This window comes from Lepisma saccharinum, chromosome 14 (genome assembly GCF_977018435.1).
Source record: "Lepisma saccharinum chromosome 14, izLepSacc3.1, whole genome shotgun sequence".
Classification (NCBI taxonomy): domain Eukaryota; kingdom Metazoa; phylum Arthropoda; class Insecta; order Zygentoma; family Lepismatidae; genus Lepisma; species Lepisma saccharinum.
This window is the reverse complement of record NC_139242.1, coordinates 37,358,681-37,375,121: the sequence shown is the minus strand read 5'-3', so window position 1 is coordinate 37,375,121 and position 16,441 is coordinate 37,358,681. Positions and strand designations below refer to the sequence as shown.

Here is a 16,441-nt window from a genome sequence, read left to right as displayed (position 1 = left end):
TAGCAGGGTCTTCTTCAGACGAAACTTCACAATAAAGTGGTGAAAGATACTAAAACCTGTATCTTTTTATATCTTTCATCAATTTATTGTGAAGTTTCGTCTGAAGGAGACCCTACTAGAGGGTGGAAACGTTGTTTTTAGCGTATATATTTTTTATACTCTAAAATTTTGCCTTGCTCAGTATTTTAATGTTTTATTCGTCCAGAGGAAGAACGAAGTCAAGTTAAACAGAGCATGCTTATTGGTTAATTCTCAACCCACTTCGTCCATAGTTGCCATCAACCAATAGGATCCCTCCAAGGTCATGTGGTTTTGTTTACATTAACTTCATATTTGCTGTGGACTTAGAATAGTACCTGTTCGAATTTCAGCTTAATGTCTCTGAAACACTATAACTCAATAAGGCAAGAAATGCCCTAAATTTTTTGTAAGTTTCGTTCCTCTCACTCAAAGGATGTATTATTGACCCGTTTTCAATAAAATACTGTATCACGAGTGGAGCTCGCTTGACGTAGTGAAGAAAAAATACCGCCATTTTGGTCAGAATTTGTTATTTTGCTCGAATACGATTGCATTGCTGCATTTTGAGGTATCTTTCAGTAGTAGGAATATGTTTGAAGTTATAAGAATTATCGTGGTCATAAAGTTCATGACTTGCCCTCCTTTAAGAGATTTTATTGGCAAGTTATGGCACTAGTCACGAGTCATGATGCAACACTCATGCATGAAACTACACGTTGTTTTTGCAGATTTTCTAGAATGAACGAACTGCGAAAATAACTTGATTACTTTTTTTTAAAGTGGATCTCAATTATGTTTCAAAAAGATTAAGTGTAACCCAGTAAATCTTTAAAGCAAAGTTACCGTAACGTAGCTAAGTTACTTTTAAAGAGTTGCCTTACAAAAAGTGATCTTATGTTAGTGTGGAAAGAAAGAGAGAGAGGGGAATAGAGAGAGACGGGAATACACGGACAAACATAGAGAGAAAGGGTGTGCATGTTTTTTTCCCGCTGTTCCTTGCTAGAGATTTCGCAAAAATCCATGAAAAAATGAAAGCACTCAACAAATCAGCAATAGAGTTGTGTGTCCCCGGTAATTTTTTTCTGTGATACGAATTCATGTTCCACCAGTTAAGGTTTCGAAGCTATAAGGGTTTATCCACAATTTACCATCTGAGAGTATGGGCGCATGAATTGCGCTCTGGGGGGTGGATAAATAGTTGCCATAAACCGAGAAGGGTTTGGAGCCACTATTATCCTATCGTCCCTGTGTAAGCTCGATCCTATTTACACACTAATAATAAATAATGGTAAACCTCCATAGCCTCAGCTGCGATAGGTGAAAACACAACTTGAAAGGACTCGCACATTCAAATGCTATTTACATCGTCATGGTTGGACCCGGCACATATTTGGATATGAAAGTAAGGATTCTTACTCGTCTCAGTGATAGACCTGAATCTCCTCGGAACTGCGGAGATAATCACCAACGATTGACCCCCTTTACTCTTTTTCCCCTACCATTTATTCTCCCCTCTTTCCACATAAAAATCCCCAGTTATTCAGGTGTCATTCTTCCTACTCGCACACTTCCTGCTTATTCTCCTCAGTAAATCCAACTCGGCAATAACTGACATAAGCATTCCATTAATATTTCCTGGCTGGGCTCATTGCTGTCTGGGAATAATGACATCTTTTATATTACTAAATTTCCTCTTCCTGATTTTCAATGATTATCCTTCCTTCCTTTCTTTTTATACATAATTATAATCTCTTTACATTATAGACTGAAGCAAGGGGTAGAGCGATACACCGTCTAGACTACTATAGTAGACTATACACACATCACAATGTTCAATTGTTATCGGAGTACGATTATCATTGTAATCTGGTTTCTGTCGCTTTTTTCACAGGAAAATACAATCTCACTTGCAAATGTTACGTTTCCAATCGCATTGAGTTCTTATGGAACACTATAGTGAAAAAATAAATTTTAGTGCGACTACCTTACAATACAAATATCCAAACGCCCTCTCAAGCTATCCCGTTGTTAAAAATAGTTTTCGTTAATGGTTGGTTTTATTCCCTCTAGGTTGCCGACGACAACAAATATATAAAAATACTAAGATAAGACTATGTGTCAACAGCATTCGAATCTAAGAACTCTGGCTTTTCAGCTCCGCATTACTTATTTTGTTTTACTCACATAACGTTGTTTTTCTGCCTCATTAGGCTAATCGCGACGATGGAGATGAATGATGAAGACACACTCACAAAGGAATATCCATGTCCAGACTAGGATTCCAATCCAGGCCTTCGATGACGAGAGAGTACCACTCGACGCACTCGGTCACAGAGACAGCTATAGTGCCTCCCCGGTGGGGTAGTTGTAACGTCGTAGCCTTGTAATCAAGGGGCGCCGGGTTTGATACCCATTGGAGGCACATAGGGTCTCGCTCCCGCATGTGCATAAAGCAGACTTTATACAAAACTCAAACAAACAAGACACGGCTATAGAACATGACCTCTTTGTTTAAGTCCAATTTATTATCAGATAACAAATCTGGACTACAAGTTGTACTTGAACAATTGTGGAACGAGTCTCGCAACCCCGGACCCCTTGATTACAATGCGACAGCGTTACCGGTACGACATCTGGTGTGCTCGGTATGAGATCTTTCTCCACATTTTAACGAAATTTGTAACACAAATACAGAAGCTGGTCTGTACATGGACCACATTTTGAAGATTCGATCCATTAAACTGTGTATCTCGACCGTGAATCGAACACTGAACTCTGGGTTCCAAGTCGACTGTAATAAAAAATCAAATCTTGAAATATTGTGTTGAAATTAAAAGTATTTACCTTCTCGAGTGCGTGGTGAGGTTTCCCTGCAGAACACAACACTTAGGCCCAGCATTAGCAAAAGAAAACAAAACTTCGATGACCCTGTCATGGTTGTTCCGCCGAAGGACTGAGCGACATTCACTGACACTGAACTGTGTTGCTTATTGTACTATTAGCCACAGAGCGCGCGCAACGTCGTCTGATCGTGGTCACTGTGCGAATGATTGGTGACGTCTACTTTCGGTCATATGTTTCGCATTGTGCTGCACTTATTCGAGGCAACGTCATTCTAGGGAAGAGAACGTGACTTTCTTGCTCCTGAAAAGTTTTCCTGCTATTCCGCATGACCTTATGTTCCTATCATAATAGTTAAGGAATGACTGAAGAAAACGAATTTTGCCCTTGCACATATTTTCTTCTGTTTTTTTCCCGTCAAGGGAAATAAATAAATCTATGCCGTTGTTAGTGTTTGTAGTTCCGTTCAGATTAATTTTTTTTCTTTTTACTTCGATGTGCTTTTTCCTTAACTTGCGTGTAGTCTTCTTGTTTTCTTCGTTCGTTCACGTAGTATATTTCCTCATCTCTTTTTACTTTAATCTTCTTATGTTAGTTTTGCTTCTATCATTTTTGTTTTATTTTGATTCCTCTTAACTATTTCAATTTGTTTTTCAACTCTGACTTTCTAATCTTTAAAATTGGAGTTCTCTCTTATCTCTGACCTCTACACTTCTGGTTTTTTGTTCTCTCTCAAGTCATTTTACTTCCATTGCCTTTCTTTTATTGCAATTTGACTCTCTCGTTTTATTTTATTTGGCTTCTATAATGTCTCTATAATATCTCTTTTATTTAATTTTCTTGATTGACTTCATTGTTGTGATTTTTGTTTTCTTTATCTAGTATTCAAATGGCTTTATTCTTAGCTCACTTTTGACAGAAATTTAGTTTTATTATTTTACATCGATTTCCTACCTCGTAGGCTAATCATGACGAAGAGATGGATGATAGATTAATTAGATTAAAACAAATACAAAGAAACTGCCATGCTTTACTCAGAATTTTGACCAAAAGTTATCATTTCAACCACACTTTGCCAGCATTCTAAGTGCAGCTCACAGAAATTTGGGATTTATAATGAGAATGGGTAATCAATTTAGAAGAAATGAAAGATTTTTATTGTTGTACTATACGCTTGTCAGATCTAAACTCGAATATGCCTCTCTCGTTTCGAACCCGCAATTCAAGAAAGATATTGAAATATTAGAGATACTTCAAAATAAATTTCTCAGATATCTACTATTTAAACATGATGGTACGTATCCAAAACTTACTCCAAACGCGAAATCTTTAATATCTCGTAACTTGAAGAAAGAAGGCAAATAAGTCAATTAACTTTCCTCTCCAAACTTATTAATGATAAAATAGATTCTTCTCATCTGCTGTCGAATTTAATTTTTTACGTACCAAACTGTATGTTAAGGCCCAGAACTGACCTCTTTCAAATCCCCCTCGGAAGAACCAAAATGACCGAAGCTGAACCCATGAGGAGAATGTGCGAGTTATTTAACTCATTTTCCAAGAATAACCCAAGCATAGACTTATTTAAATGTAATTGTAACTTTAAATCTAATCTTTGAATTTTTATATATTTTGTTCTGTTCATAGAATTTCAGTTTTCAATTAGCTTGTAAGATTATATCCCACAATTTAGTTTCGTTATTTTTGTATTACCTCTGTGTTAGTTGTCTCTATAATCTAATAATTAAATTATTTGCAAAATTGTTATTTAATGCAAATTGTATATTACGTGATTCATATTTCTTGTGAACTATCTTTATTATGATCTTGGCAATGTAATGGTGGCATCCAATATTGAACACTGTAATTGGGCATGGGCCTGTTGTGTTTCAATTAAATAAATAAATAGCAACTGGAATTTCGTGGCCCCACTCCATCACCGAGATTGGCGACAGAGATGCTTGTAATTTTTAAAAGTGGACGGGGGAGAGCAGACACATAGCCAGGGGAAGGGCTAATGTTGCTGAACCCCCCCCCCCCGAAATCCTATAAATATCTAATTTAAATAGTATATAGTGGTAATTAATTTTACTCCCTTAGCGGGATGAACATTAGATCGAAAAAAGTTTAGTGTATAATAGAGGAACCAGATTATATTTTTTATTCTACCATTTTATCCAAAGAATAAATGGATCCACAGCTCTCAAAATGTATAATTTTCTTCGTGAGAGGTCACACAATATAAACGTTATGAGTAAAATTTACCCTAACATTTAAAGCTATTTTAACGGAATGTGTAAAAGTTAATAACAAATTACAATAACTATGAATTTCAGTACACTAACTGTACAAAATGTAAGAAAGGTAATGGAAAACAGTTGTGTTGGATATTCACTCATATGATGGATCGAGTAACAAAATCTCTCCATTTGTAAAATAATAATAATAATAATAATAAATTTGGATTAAATCTGGTTTATTATTAATGACTTATACAGGGTGACTGGTAATTAGATGTATTCCCTGAAAGGGGTTAAAGTAGAGACAATTTGCAATAAATTTGACCATATGATACCCCGTCCGAAAATTAGTAGTTTTCGAGATAATGGAGTTTCTATTGTTTTTTCTAAAAATGACAATTTTCCACATAAAAAGATGAATTGAGAAAAAACTGATAATTGTAGGGAACTTATTTAAGCGTTTTCTGATAGCTAACAAACAAGTGGTTCGTTTAAAAAAAGTTTTTTCCAAATAACAATCACATGTAAGTACCGGGTGGGTCTAAACTTACAAGTGATGATAAAAAAATGCACTCTTAGTTTACTTGGCAACGTATTAATAACAAAAATGGTATGACACGAACCGTACAAATTACTTAAATTATTTCCTTGAGTCATCAGCTATCCAACAAGGTACAAATGTTGCTAACATTTATATTTGTGTACAAGAAATAATACTTCATTCATCTTCACGTGTATGGAATCAATGAACAATACAATTAAAGAACATTACACGTCTTGCTCAAAGTGGGCACCTCCGTTACGAATGCAGGCACGCAGGTTTTTACGGGTCATTTGGTCTCTTAACTCGTGATGTGATGGTGGCCTTGACGTGTTGACCAGCTGTTAAGATCCTCTCCCTGAGCTCTTCTTGCGAGTTTACCGGTGCCTTGTCATGTGGCTCCAAATGTAAAAGTCGCAAGGCGTCAAATCGATCGGGGGATCGAGCTGGGCAGTCATCATGCTGATAAATCATGTCACGTCTTGTAGCTAGAGGCACATCCTCCAACAACATTGCCATCCCGTTCCGCAAAAAATGTTCATAAGTGATGCCATTTAAGATTTGGGGCAGGAAAAATGGCTCGATGAAATGATTGTTGATTACGCCCATCCATACTTCTGCCTGGGCGCGCGACAGTGGCTGGATGAAAAGTACCCAAAGAAATGGATTGGCCGAGGCGGACCGATTCCCTGGCCGGCTCGATCCCCCGATTTGACGCCTTGCGACTTTTACATTTGGAGCCACATGACAAGGCACCGGTAAACTCGCAAGAAGAGTTCAGGGAGAGGATCTTAACAGCTGGTTAACACGTCAAGGCCACCATCACATCACGAGTTAAGAGAACAAATGACCCGTAAAAACTTACGTGCCTGCATTCGTAACGGAGGTGCCCACTTTGAGCAAGACGTGTAATGTTCTTTAATTGTATTGTTCATTGATTCCATACACATGAAGATGAATGAAGTATTATTTCTTGTACATAAATGTAAATGTTAGCAACATTTGTACCTTGTTGGATAGCTGATGACTCAAGGAAGTAATTTAAGTAATTTGTACGGTTCGTGTCATACCATTTTTGTTATTAATACGTTGCCAAGTAAACTAAGAGTGCATTTTTTTATCATCACTTGTAAGTTTAGACCCACCCGGTACTTACATGTGATTGTTATTTGGAAAAAACTTTTTTTTTAAACGAACCACTTGTTTGTTAGCTATCAGAAAACGTTTAAATAAGTTCCCTACAATTATCAGTTTTTTCTCAATTCATCTTTTTATGTGGAAAATTGTCATTTTTAGAAAAAACAATAGAAACTCGATTATCTCGAAAACTACTAATTTTCGGACGGGGTATCATATGGTCAAATTTATTGCAAATTGTCTCTACTTTAACCCCTTTCAGGGAATACATCTAATTACCAGTCACCCTGTATATAAGAGTTATTATTGTAAAATTAAAATTATAACCGGGATAATAATTATTATTGTCATTATTAGTTCTACTTTTCATGTTTTATCAGTGGCCTCTACAAATATTTCTGGCGACGCTTGTGCTGATAAGAGATGAGCCCCTCCCGAAATAAAACCCTGGCTACGGGCCTGGGGGAGAGTCAAGATGTTTTATGTCTTTTAGTGGGATAGGTTGACGTTTTAGGTGTCATCTAAGAGAAAAGGTTTTATGGTAGAGAGACAGAGAAAATATGATATGAAAGAAGAAATAGAGAATAAAGAGAATTAAAGACACCAGACACAGACGTAGAGAAAGAGAAAGAAGAAAAGAGACGAGAAATCAAGTAGTAGACAGAGAAAGAAAGAAATGAAGGAGGTAGGGAGAGGGAAACGGAGCAAGAAAGAAGAGAGATGGAATAAGAAAAATCCGAGACAGAAAGCGGAAGGAAAACATAGATAAGGAGGAAGTAAGGACGAACACACTCACACTACACCTGAGGAAAAGAAAAGAAGATGCAGGAAAAGAAATATAGAAAGAGTTACAAATGAGGGTGTTAAAGGATAAGTAAGCAAGTGTTTTCTTGTTCCGGTGGGGGCGGCAATATGCAGTAGGAATCAAAAACAGTCAAGGTTATGTCTGCCATAAAAACGTTAACCTTTAACTACCGGGAGTTTTTCCTCGTGTAAAGCCTCTCATAACGGGAGGTTTTCAAAGCCTGCAGTTTTCAAATGCTACACTCCTGCACAGAAACATTCGTCGAAGGAAAATTATTTACCGTAGATAATCGCGGTTGTTTATTTTCCTCGAGATATGGCGTTCTTCCGAGAAGGGAAATTGTAATGCCCTAAGGTTATCAGATTTTAAAACAACAAATATAAAACGGGACATTTTTCATATTTTCCTGGAGAGAAAACGGGACGCCAAAATATTGTCCACATTTTAATACAAAAACTGTTTCGTCACAAATATTTATGTTCGGAAAACTAATTAAATACTGTGTAAATAACTTACATAATATTCTTTAGAATTGGAAATCATTCATTGATACTTTGCCGATGAATGGAGCTTATCCTTATTTTCAAATCACATTCTGTAAAAGTTTACACACATGTGATTACTAATCAACAAAGCTTTCAAAGCTTGTACTGAATGAGCGTTTTGTCACTTGCCCACAAAATAATCATGAACGAAAACATTCGTTCAGAAAGGCATTAGTTCGAAATAAACAAATAAGAAACTCCAATATTTTAAGAAAATTGGAATATGTCACATTGTTAACATTGAAATGTGAAATAATTTCTACCCACCAATGCCATAGTTCATAGTAATAATAAAGAAGGTGTATTATTGCAGTCCCGGCGGAGTTCCTGGTCTCCTATCGGGCGCCTCCTCAGGTGGCGGATAGAGGAAAGCTCACTAGATATAGTGGGTACTGGGCAATTAAAATACCCAGGGCGGACCAAAACCAGGACTACTGCCTTGTAGTTAGTAGAGGGATCTACAAAGGCAAGGGGAAGAAAACCCTGAAAACAAATTACCTGGCCCTCCAGGTTGGGGGTTGAGCGTAAGGCCGACACCCTTACCTTGTAAAAGAACAACCCGTTGAGAAGACGAGCCTCGGAAGGATGGATTTATAAGAAGACGACCAGGACAGACCAGGAATATGAGAACGGTCAATAAAGAAAGGACAATTAGTATCGCAACATGGAATGTACGCACCTTAAAGAAACCAGGGACATTGAGAGTAGTTAAAGAAATTGCTGAGAAATATGGGATCAATATAATGGCAGTGCAAGAGACAAGGTGGAAAGGACGGTCCACTTTCAAGTCAGAAAACCACATAGTGTTCAACAGTGGTGGAAACGGAAAGAAATATGGAACAGGGTTTATCGTAGATAAGAAAACGAAGAATGCTATAATAGACTTCACACCAATAAATGAGAGAATATGCACCATGAGGGTCAAAGGGAGACTGTTTAACATCACAGCAATCTGTGTTTATGCACCAACTGAAGAGACTGATGACGAGACCAAAGATGAGTTTTATGATAAATTGGAGTACGTATACGATACAGCACCACAACATGATGTAAAATTAATAATTGGAGATGTAAATGCCAAAATAGGAAAAGAAGACATTTTTAGAAAAACAATTGGCAAAGAAAGTTTACATAGTGAAAGTAACGATAATGGACTACGTATAATAGACTTTGCCGTAAGTAAAAGAATGGTGGTTAAAAGTACTCAGCTACAAAGAAAAAATGTAAAGAAGGAAACCTGGATTTCACCAGATGGGGAGACAAAAAACCAGATAGATCATGTGATAATAGATGACAGACACTTATCAGATATAACAGATATCAGTAGCTGCAGAGGGGCAGATTGTGGATCTGACCACTTTCTAGTCAGAATCAAATATAGACAAAAAATTGCCTGTTATACAAATAGTAAGGGAAAGAAACAAGAAAAATATGATACAACGAGGGTAATAAAAGATAAAAGATACAGATATAAAGAGACATTAAAGAAGAGATTGGAAGAGAAGGAAAAGGAATGGCAAGATTCTGATATAGAGGGAAAATGGAAAGCAATAAGAGACAGCATTCAACAAGCTGCAGAAAAGGTACTGGGTAAGAAGAAACCAACGAGAAGAAACGAATGGTGGGATGAGGAATGCGATAAAGCTATAAAAGAAAGAAACGACGCAAGGTTAAAGACTATAAACAGAAATACAAAAAGAAATAGAGAAGTGTTCAAAGAGTAGAGAAGAGTGGCCGATAAATTGTGCAGAAGAAAGAAAAGAGAGTACGACAAGCAAAAATTAGTAGAGATAGAAACGACATGGAAAGTTAAGGAAAAGAGAGATTACTTCTTGAAACTGAAAGAAGAGAAGAAAGGATTTCAACCTAGAGTTGCATTTTGCAAAGACAAGGAGGGCAATCTGATAGGAGATAAGGAAGGTATTTTGAACAGATGGGCAGAGTATTTTAGTGAACTTTTGAATGGAGATAAGAATGAACAAGAGAAGGAGTATGAGGATATGGGAGATAGAGTGGAAAAAAGAACCTTGAGGATGGAAGAGGAAGATGAATCTGACTTGGAAATGGAAGAGACTAATAAAGATTTGATTAAGCCCTCTTCAAGGCAAGAGGTTAAAGAAGCAACCAGAGAACTAGCAAACAATAAAGCCCCAGGTGACGATAATATAAATGCAGAATTATTGAAGGTAGGAGGGAACATTATAGTGGATAAATTAGAAGAATTATACAAACAAATATGGGAAGAAGAAAGAATGCCACAACAATGGGGAAGAGCAATTATATGTCCAATACATAAAAGTAAAGACAAAACAGTATGTGAAAATTTCAGAGGTATCACACTCCTCAATATGGCATATAAAGCATTTGCTAAGATACTAGTCAGGAGACTCACACCACTAGCTGAAAAGATGATTGGAGAATATCAATGTGGTTTTAGGAGAAATAGGTCAACTACAGATCAAATTTATTCAATTAGAATGATAATGGAAAAATGCTATGAATACAATATAGACCTGCATCATCTTTTCAAAGACTTCAGACAGGCATATGACAGCGTCAAGAGAAACAGACTCCTAAAAATCATGAAAGAAATGAAAATACCAATGAAATTAGTTAAATTAACAGGAATGACACTAAGCAATACAACAAGTAAAGTAAAGATTGAAGGAGAACTTTCAAGAGAATTCCAAATATAGAGAGGAGTAAGACAAGGAGATGTCATGTCAACCCTGTTATTCAATATAGCATTGGAAAAGGCAATTAGACATTTAAGTATAAATCCATGAGGTACAATCTTTAACAGGATGAGTCAGTGCCTAGCTTATGCAGATGATATTGATCTTATATCACGAAACAAAACAGAACTAAATAACGAATTTAAAAAACTAGAAGAGAATGCAGAGAATATAGAATTACAAATCAATGTACAAAAGACTAAATACATGCTTGCATCAAGAAAAGAGTCCACAGCTAATGAAAGAACGAAAAAGGTAGGAGACAAAGAATTTGAAAAATGTGATAACTTTAAGTACCTAGGATCGATAATAAACAAAACAAACAATGTATCTGAGGAAATTAAGGCAAGAATAGTTGCAGGCAATAGATGTTCACTGGGAGTCAAGAAAGTCTTCTCCTCCAAAGACATAAGCAGGAAAAACAAGATTAATATATACAAAACAATTGTACGCCCAGTAGTGACATATGGGTCAGAAACTTGGACGTTAGTGGAAAAGGACGTAGAGTTACTAAGAAGATGGGAGCGGAAGATTTTGAGAAGAATTTTTGGGCCGGTGAGAGAGGAGGAGTTTTGGAGGATGAGAACAAACGTGGAAATACAAGAACTATATAATAATTCAGATATTGTAACAGAGATCTAATGTGGACGAATTAGATGGCTGGGACATGTATGGCGAATGGAAGATTGTAGAGTGCCAAAGAAGGTGTTAACAGGAGGACCAGGTGGAAGAAGAAGAAAAGGAAGACCTAGAAAAACATGGCTCGATGATGTAGAGGGAGACATGAGAAGACTGGGAGTCCGGAGATGGAGGAGGAAGGCGATGGATCGAGACGACTGGAGGCTCGTCGTGAAGGAGGCCAAGGCCCTGCAAGGGCTGTAGCGCCAAGGAGTAAGTAAGTAAGTAAGTATTATTGCAGTAATTCTATGCCGAAAAGTTATTGTCACAGAACTATTGGGCATTAAAATTGGTTAAAAAATCGGTACAGAAGAAGAAGATGAAAATTTAAATTTAACACAAAAATTCATACTTACCCCTGCGGCTCCCAGTGTAAAATTTAAGATATACAGGGGTGGTCATAATTAGGTATAGAGTTGTGTAATAGGTATATTAGGTGGATTGAGATGAGTATTTTGACTATATGTTTGTGGCTACATGAAAATTTCTCTTTATTAAGTTTCCCAGCATTACTCAGTTTGTCTTTGTTTACTAATTGTTCTTTATTTGCATCAATTTTTGGCATGCCTCTCTTGTGAACGAGAAAATGAACACGTGCCTCTTGGAAATTTTCTGTCTCCCAGCAATGTTTCAAAATGGCGTGAATAATTTAAAACACCTCCTCCATCGAAGCTGACAATCTACAGATTACGTGACAAACATGTGGTCAAAATATTCATTTCAATCCACCTAATATACCTATTATACAACTGTATACCTACTTATGCCCACCCCTGTATATTTATAATGTAGTACTGTTAGATCCCTACAAACGTACAATGTTGTGTTGATAATAGTTGAACAATTCATCCAAATATTTTTAATTGCACTACGCAATAAGGTTCAATAATAAAAATAAGCATGGTATGTAACGATAAGTACCCTGGTCTAGCAGTACGTTGCGTAAACATTGTTTTATTGTAAGTACTGTGAATACACCGCGTTTGGCCTATGCTGTTGCTCTTCCTGCGCTTATTGCGAGGCAGATTGTTGTCCTCTATTTATTAACGTTTTCATTTCAATCCATGACCATCATGTTGTGGAAAACAGACCTGATGAAAATTGTGGTTGATAATCCGCCAATTATATTACCTTTGCCTTTGGGCGTACCAACTCACAATTTGTCTAACAAGTGCAAATAGTTTCAGTTGGTAGACGAATATTTTAGTCATGTAGCACAGATTTCTTCATCCACATTATCTCCAAAACCACATAAAATAGCATTCACGCAAAGAAGAAATTCCTGCATATTTCCAATATAGTGTTTTCTTGTGAAGAGGTTTCAAAAAAATATTAAATTTCCGAAATGAGTGAAGGTAGGGAACAAGCTCGTTTAGAAACTAAAGAAATAGAAAAGACAAATGAACCGAGAACGTACGACAACTTGTTCCCGGGTTATACCAGTAGTTTGAAAAATAGCATTTCTCAAAATGTGCATAATATTTTGCTAATATAAGCATACAGATTTCGGTAATTTAATAAAATATTGAGGCCTACTGATTCTCAACTTTCTCTCGCTCTCTCTCACTCTCACTTTCCTTTAATAATTATTAAATATTATAATATATGTGAGATTTCGTACGTGAATGTTTGTAATCAATCAATCAATCACTGGTTCGTTACCCAGTGGATGCACATAGTGGTTCGGATCACACTTTAAACTGTAGGTACAATCTCGATTTACCTTTCAGTGCATAAACTGAACTAAAAAACAAACTAACTAACTACCTAACTCTCTAGCCTTCTTAAACCCGAAGGTTCATGGCTGCAGCAACACAGGCCTTCCATCTGTTCCTATCCTGAGCAAGATCTATATACTATTTCCCATCCCTACCGATTTCCTTTAGGTCCATCTCAACGTTGTCCCTCCATCTTCGTTTTGGCCTTCCTACAGGTCTCTTACCATCAGGTTTCCCAACAAGAATCATGTAAACCCTTCTTTCCTTTCCCATTCGTGCCACATGGCCTGCCCATCTAAGTCTTCTTCATTTAATCATTCTAATAATATCTGGACATGAATACAAATTATGGAGTTCTAAATTATGTAACCTTCTCCACTCACCTGTCTCATCCCTTTTAGGTCCAAATATTTTCCTGAAACAAATTATTGAATTTTGTACCCTTTCAAATCAAAAACGTTCCTGCGCCACTGTCCTTTATTACAAGGCGTCAGAATTAACTAGCGATGGATGATATGGGAAATTTGATATCGCGATGAATCAAGAAAATATCGTCACAGACGATACGATACGATATTTTTTCCGTATCGTGATATCGGCGATATATCGTCTCCACGATATATATCGCGAAAATATCGTGACGATATATCGTTCTATATATCACCTGGTCGATATTTTTTCAATATTGCGATATATCGTCTGGACGATATATCGCCCACGCCATCTGGGAGCCCTGACAACAGTAACAAATTAGATCAGGATTAATAGATGCTGTTATAGCAGGCCCCCTGAACTGGCTGCAAAAAGCCGAACAAGGTAAATTTCAGAATTCATTTGTTCTTGCATGAACTAACCCGCTACCAGTCGGCACCACCATCGATGCTAAATCCTAATTTTCTCATTAGAAATTTAGGTTAGGTCTCGGTTTGGTATAGGCTACGCACAGATTACAAAGGAGAGATAGGAAGTAAGCGATCTTATTAATCTGTGGTTATAGTTTAGAGGTTACTGAACTGAATGTTAATATTTTGCTAAGAGAGACTTTCAATATTTGATTCCCGCCAACGAAAGATTGCTTTGTGGTTTCCTTTCATTCACTCCGTCGCTATCAGCAAAATACCGTTCGGATAATTGCAGTTAAACTAGCTCTAAAATCACGTGACATAACATAATCACGCTCAAGGGCAGCAGGAACGGATAAGAATAACTAGCGTTATCATGGTTTAAAGTGTCCAGTAGTAAGAATGGGATAGTAATAAGTTGAGCCAGTATATTGCCCTAAATGCCTATTTTGCTCATGTGATCAGATTCGTATGCTTTCAATGTAGAAGTAGATTTCAGGGTAATGCAATCATTATACGTAAATTCTAATGTGCGTATGCTTGCCTATTAGTGCCTGTAAGTGCCCAAAATGTCTCAAAAGAGTGACAAAATAATATTTCAACTGCGAACCAAGGTAGCACGGAAGCTTGTGGCAAGCTTGAGGTAACTTGCTTGTAGCTTGTCAAAGCCAATTGGATATGGCAAGCTTGTCATGTCAAACTTGCTGCAATTTTGACACGTGGTAACTAGTTGGCTTGATTCAAACTTGAATCAAACTTGATGCAAACTTACACCTTGCTATTATATGTTTGCAGCAAGCTTGTTCACTTTACACGAAAACTTGTTTGAAGCTTGAAGCAAGATTTCTGTGCTATCTGGGAAAAGTGTTTTTTTGAGCCTTTTTTTGTTTAGGTTTGCCCATATCCGGATTCAAGGAGCACATGAAGATTCTTGCCCTAATTTGAAGACTAGAACTTCACAATAAATATTCAGTAAACATGAGAATAACATGAGGTGACGTCACCTTCAATGTGCATTGCTGGCAACCAGAAAAAGTTCATTCTCCCTCACCTCAAGAGGAAACCTGTCCGTCACTGTTTTCCCTCTCCTCTGTGACCGAGCTCGTTGAACGGTCGACTCACAATCTGGATACCGAAGATTCCACATTCGAATCCCGCCTGCTTGACTGTTTCTTTGTTAATGTCCCGTCATCACGAACACAGAGCAATTATAATTATTTGAGGTTAGATAGAACAGACATTTTTAATTTTTTTCTGATTTGAAAATAAAAATAAATATATATACAATTATTATGAAATCTCTGCATGTATCATGAAATTCCAACCTTCAATGTCATGAAAGTATGAAATTTTGAATGCCAAAAAATTTAATTTGATGCTGTTTATTATTCAGAATATTGAAGGTAGAAGCCTATTAGATTTCTTTCTTAATTTCAGTGCCTATTATCGAGCCCATTTTCCACGTTATAGTGCCTTTTTGCCTGCCTTTTTTGGCAATTTCTAATGCTCAGATCCCGGGCTATAGTAATAACATCGACTTTATTTTTGTTCCACTTCCCTTTCTTGTTTCATTTTTCTTTTCACCTCCCTTCGTATGCCTTAGAATCTATTTCTCCTTACTTCCTCTCTCTCTCTCTCTCTCTCTAGCTTGTTTTGCTTCTCTCTATTTATTTCTCTCGTTTCTTTTATTTCTTCAGGCCTCCCCGATGGCGCAGTGGTAGTGTCGTTGCCTTATAATCAAGAGGTCCCGCGTTCGATACCCGGTGGAAGCACATAGTGGTTCGGATCCTACTTTAAACTGCAGGTCCAGTCCCGATTAACCTTACTGTGCATAAAGTGGGCTTAAAACACCAACTCAATCAATCAACCAAATCTTTGCCTCTGTTGTGTCTTTTATTTATCTTTCTCTCTCACACATTTCTATTTATTTGATTTTCTCTCATTTATTTTGTCTCTCTCTCTCCTCCTCTTGCTTCTATTTCTGTCCTTTTCTTTCTCCATTACTCTATTTTATCGCTCCCTTCCCCTTCATAACGTTACACGATTTTCAATATAGTTGCATACAACACACTTTGTGAGTTTTGACACACTTTACAACATGTTCTACGAATTTCCGTGTCCATATGTGTGTGTGTGTGTGTATGTGCGATGTATTCTCTATTGTGGGGGATACTTAAAGATTATTGTCCCTCCCTCCTCAGCAAAGTTGAACATGTCAACAGTTTATCCTGTTTACACTTTCTTTCTAGTTGTCAGAAGACTCAACCAATATCGCAATATTCAGACCGTGTCCGAAATGTGCAAGACCGTATTTGAAGCGAACATCGTTCGAGAATGG

General features: G+C 37.0%; 1 protein-coding gene across 1 annotated transcript in view; it reads right to left on the bottom strand.

Annotated features, from left to right (window-relative positions):
• LOC145998798 (alkaline phosphatase-like) overlaps positions 1-3,068 on the bottom strand; it is a 63,898-nt gene extending 60,830 nt beyond the window's left edge. The window contains exon 1 of the mRNA XM_083135402.1: positions 2,866-3,068. Coding sequence (XP_082991528.1) covers positions 2,866-2,956 — 91 coding nt within the window. The 5' untranslated portion in view covers positions 2,957-3,068. The remainder of the gene's footprint in view (positions 1-2,865) is intronic.
• Between the last annotated feature and the right edge of the window lie 13,373 nt (positions 3,069-16,441).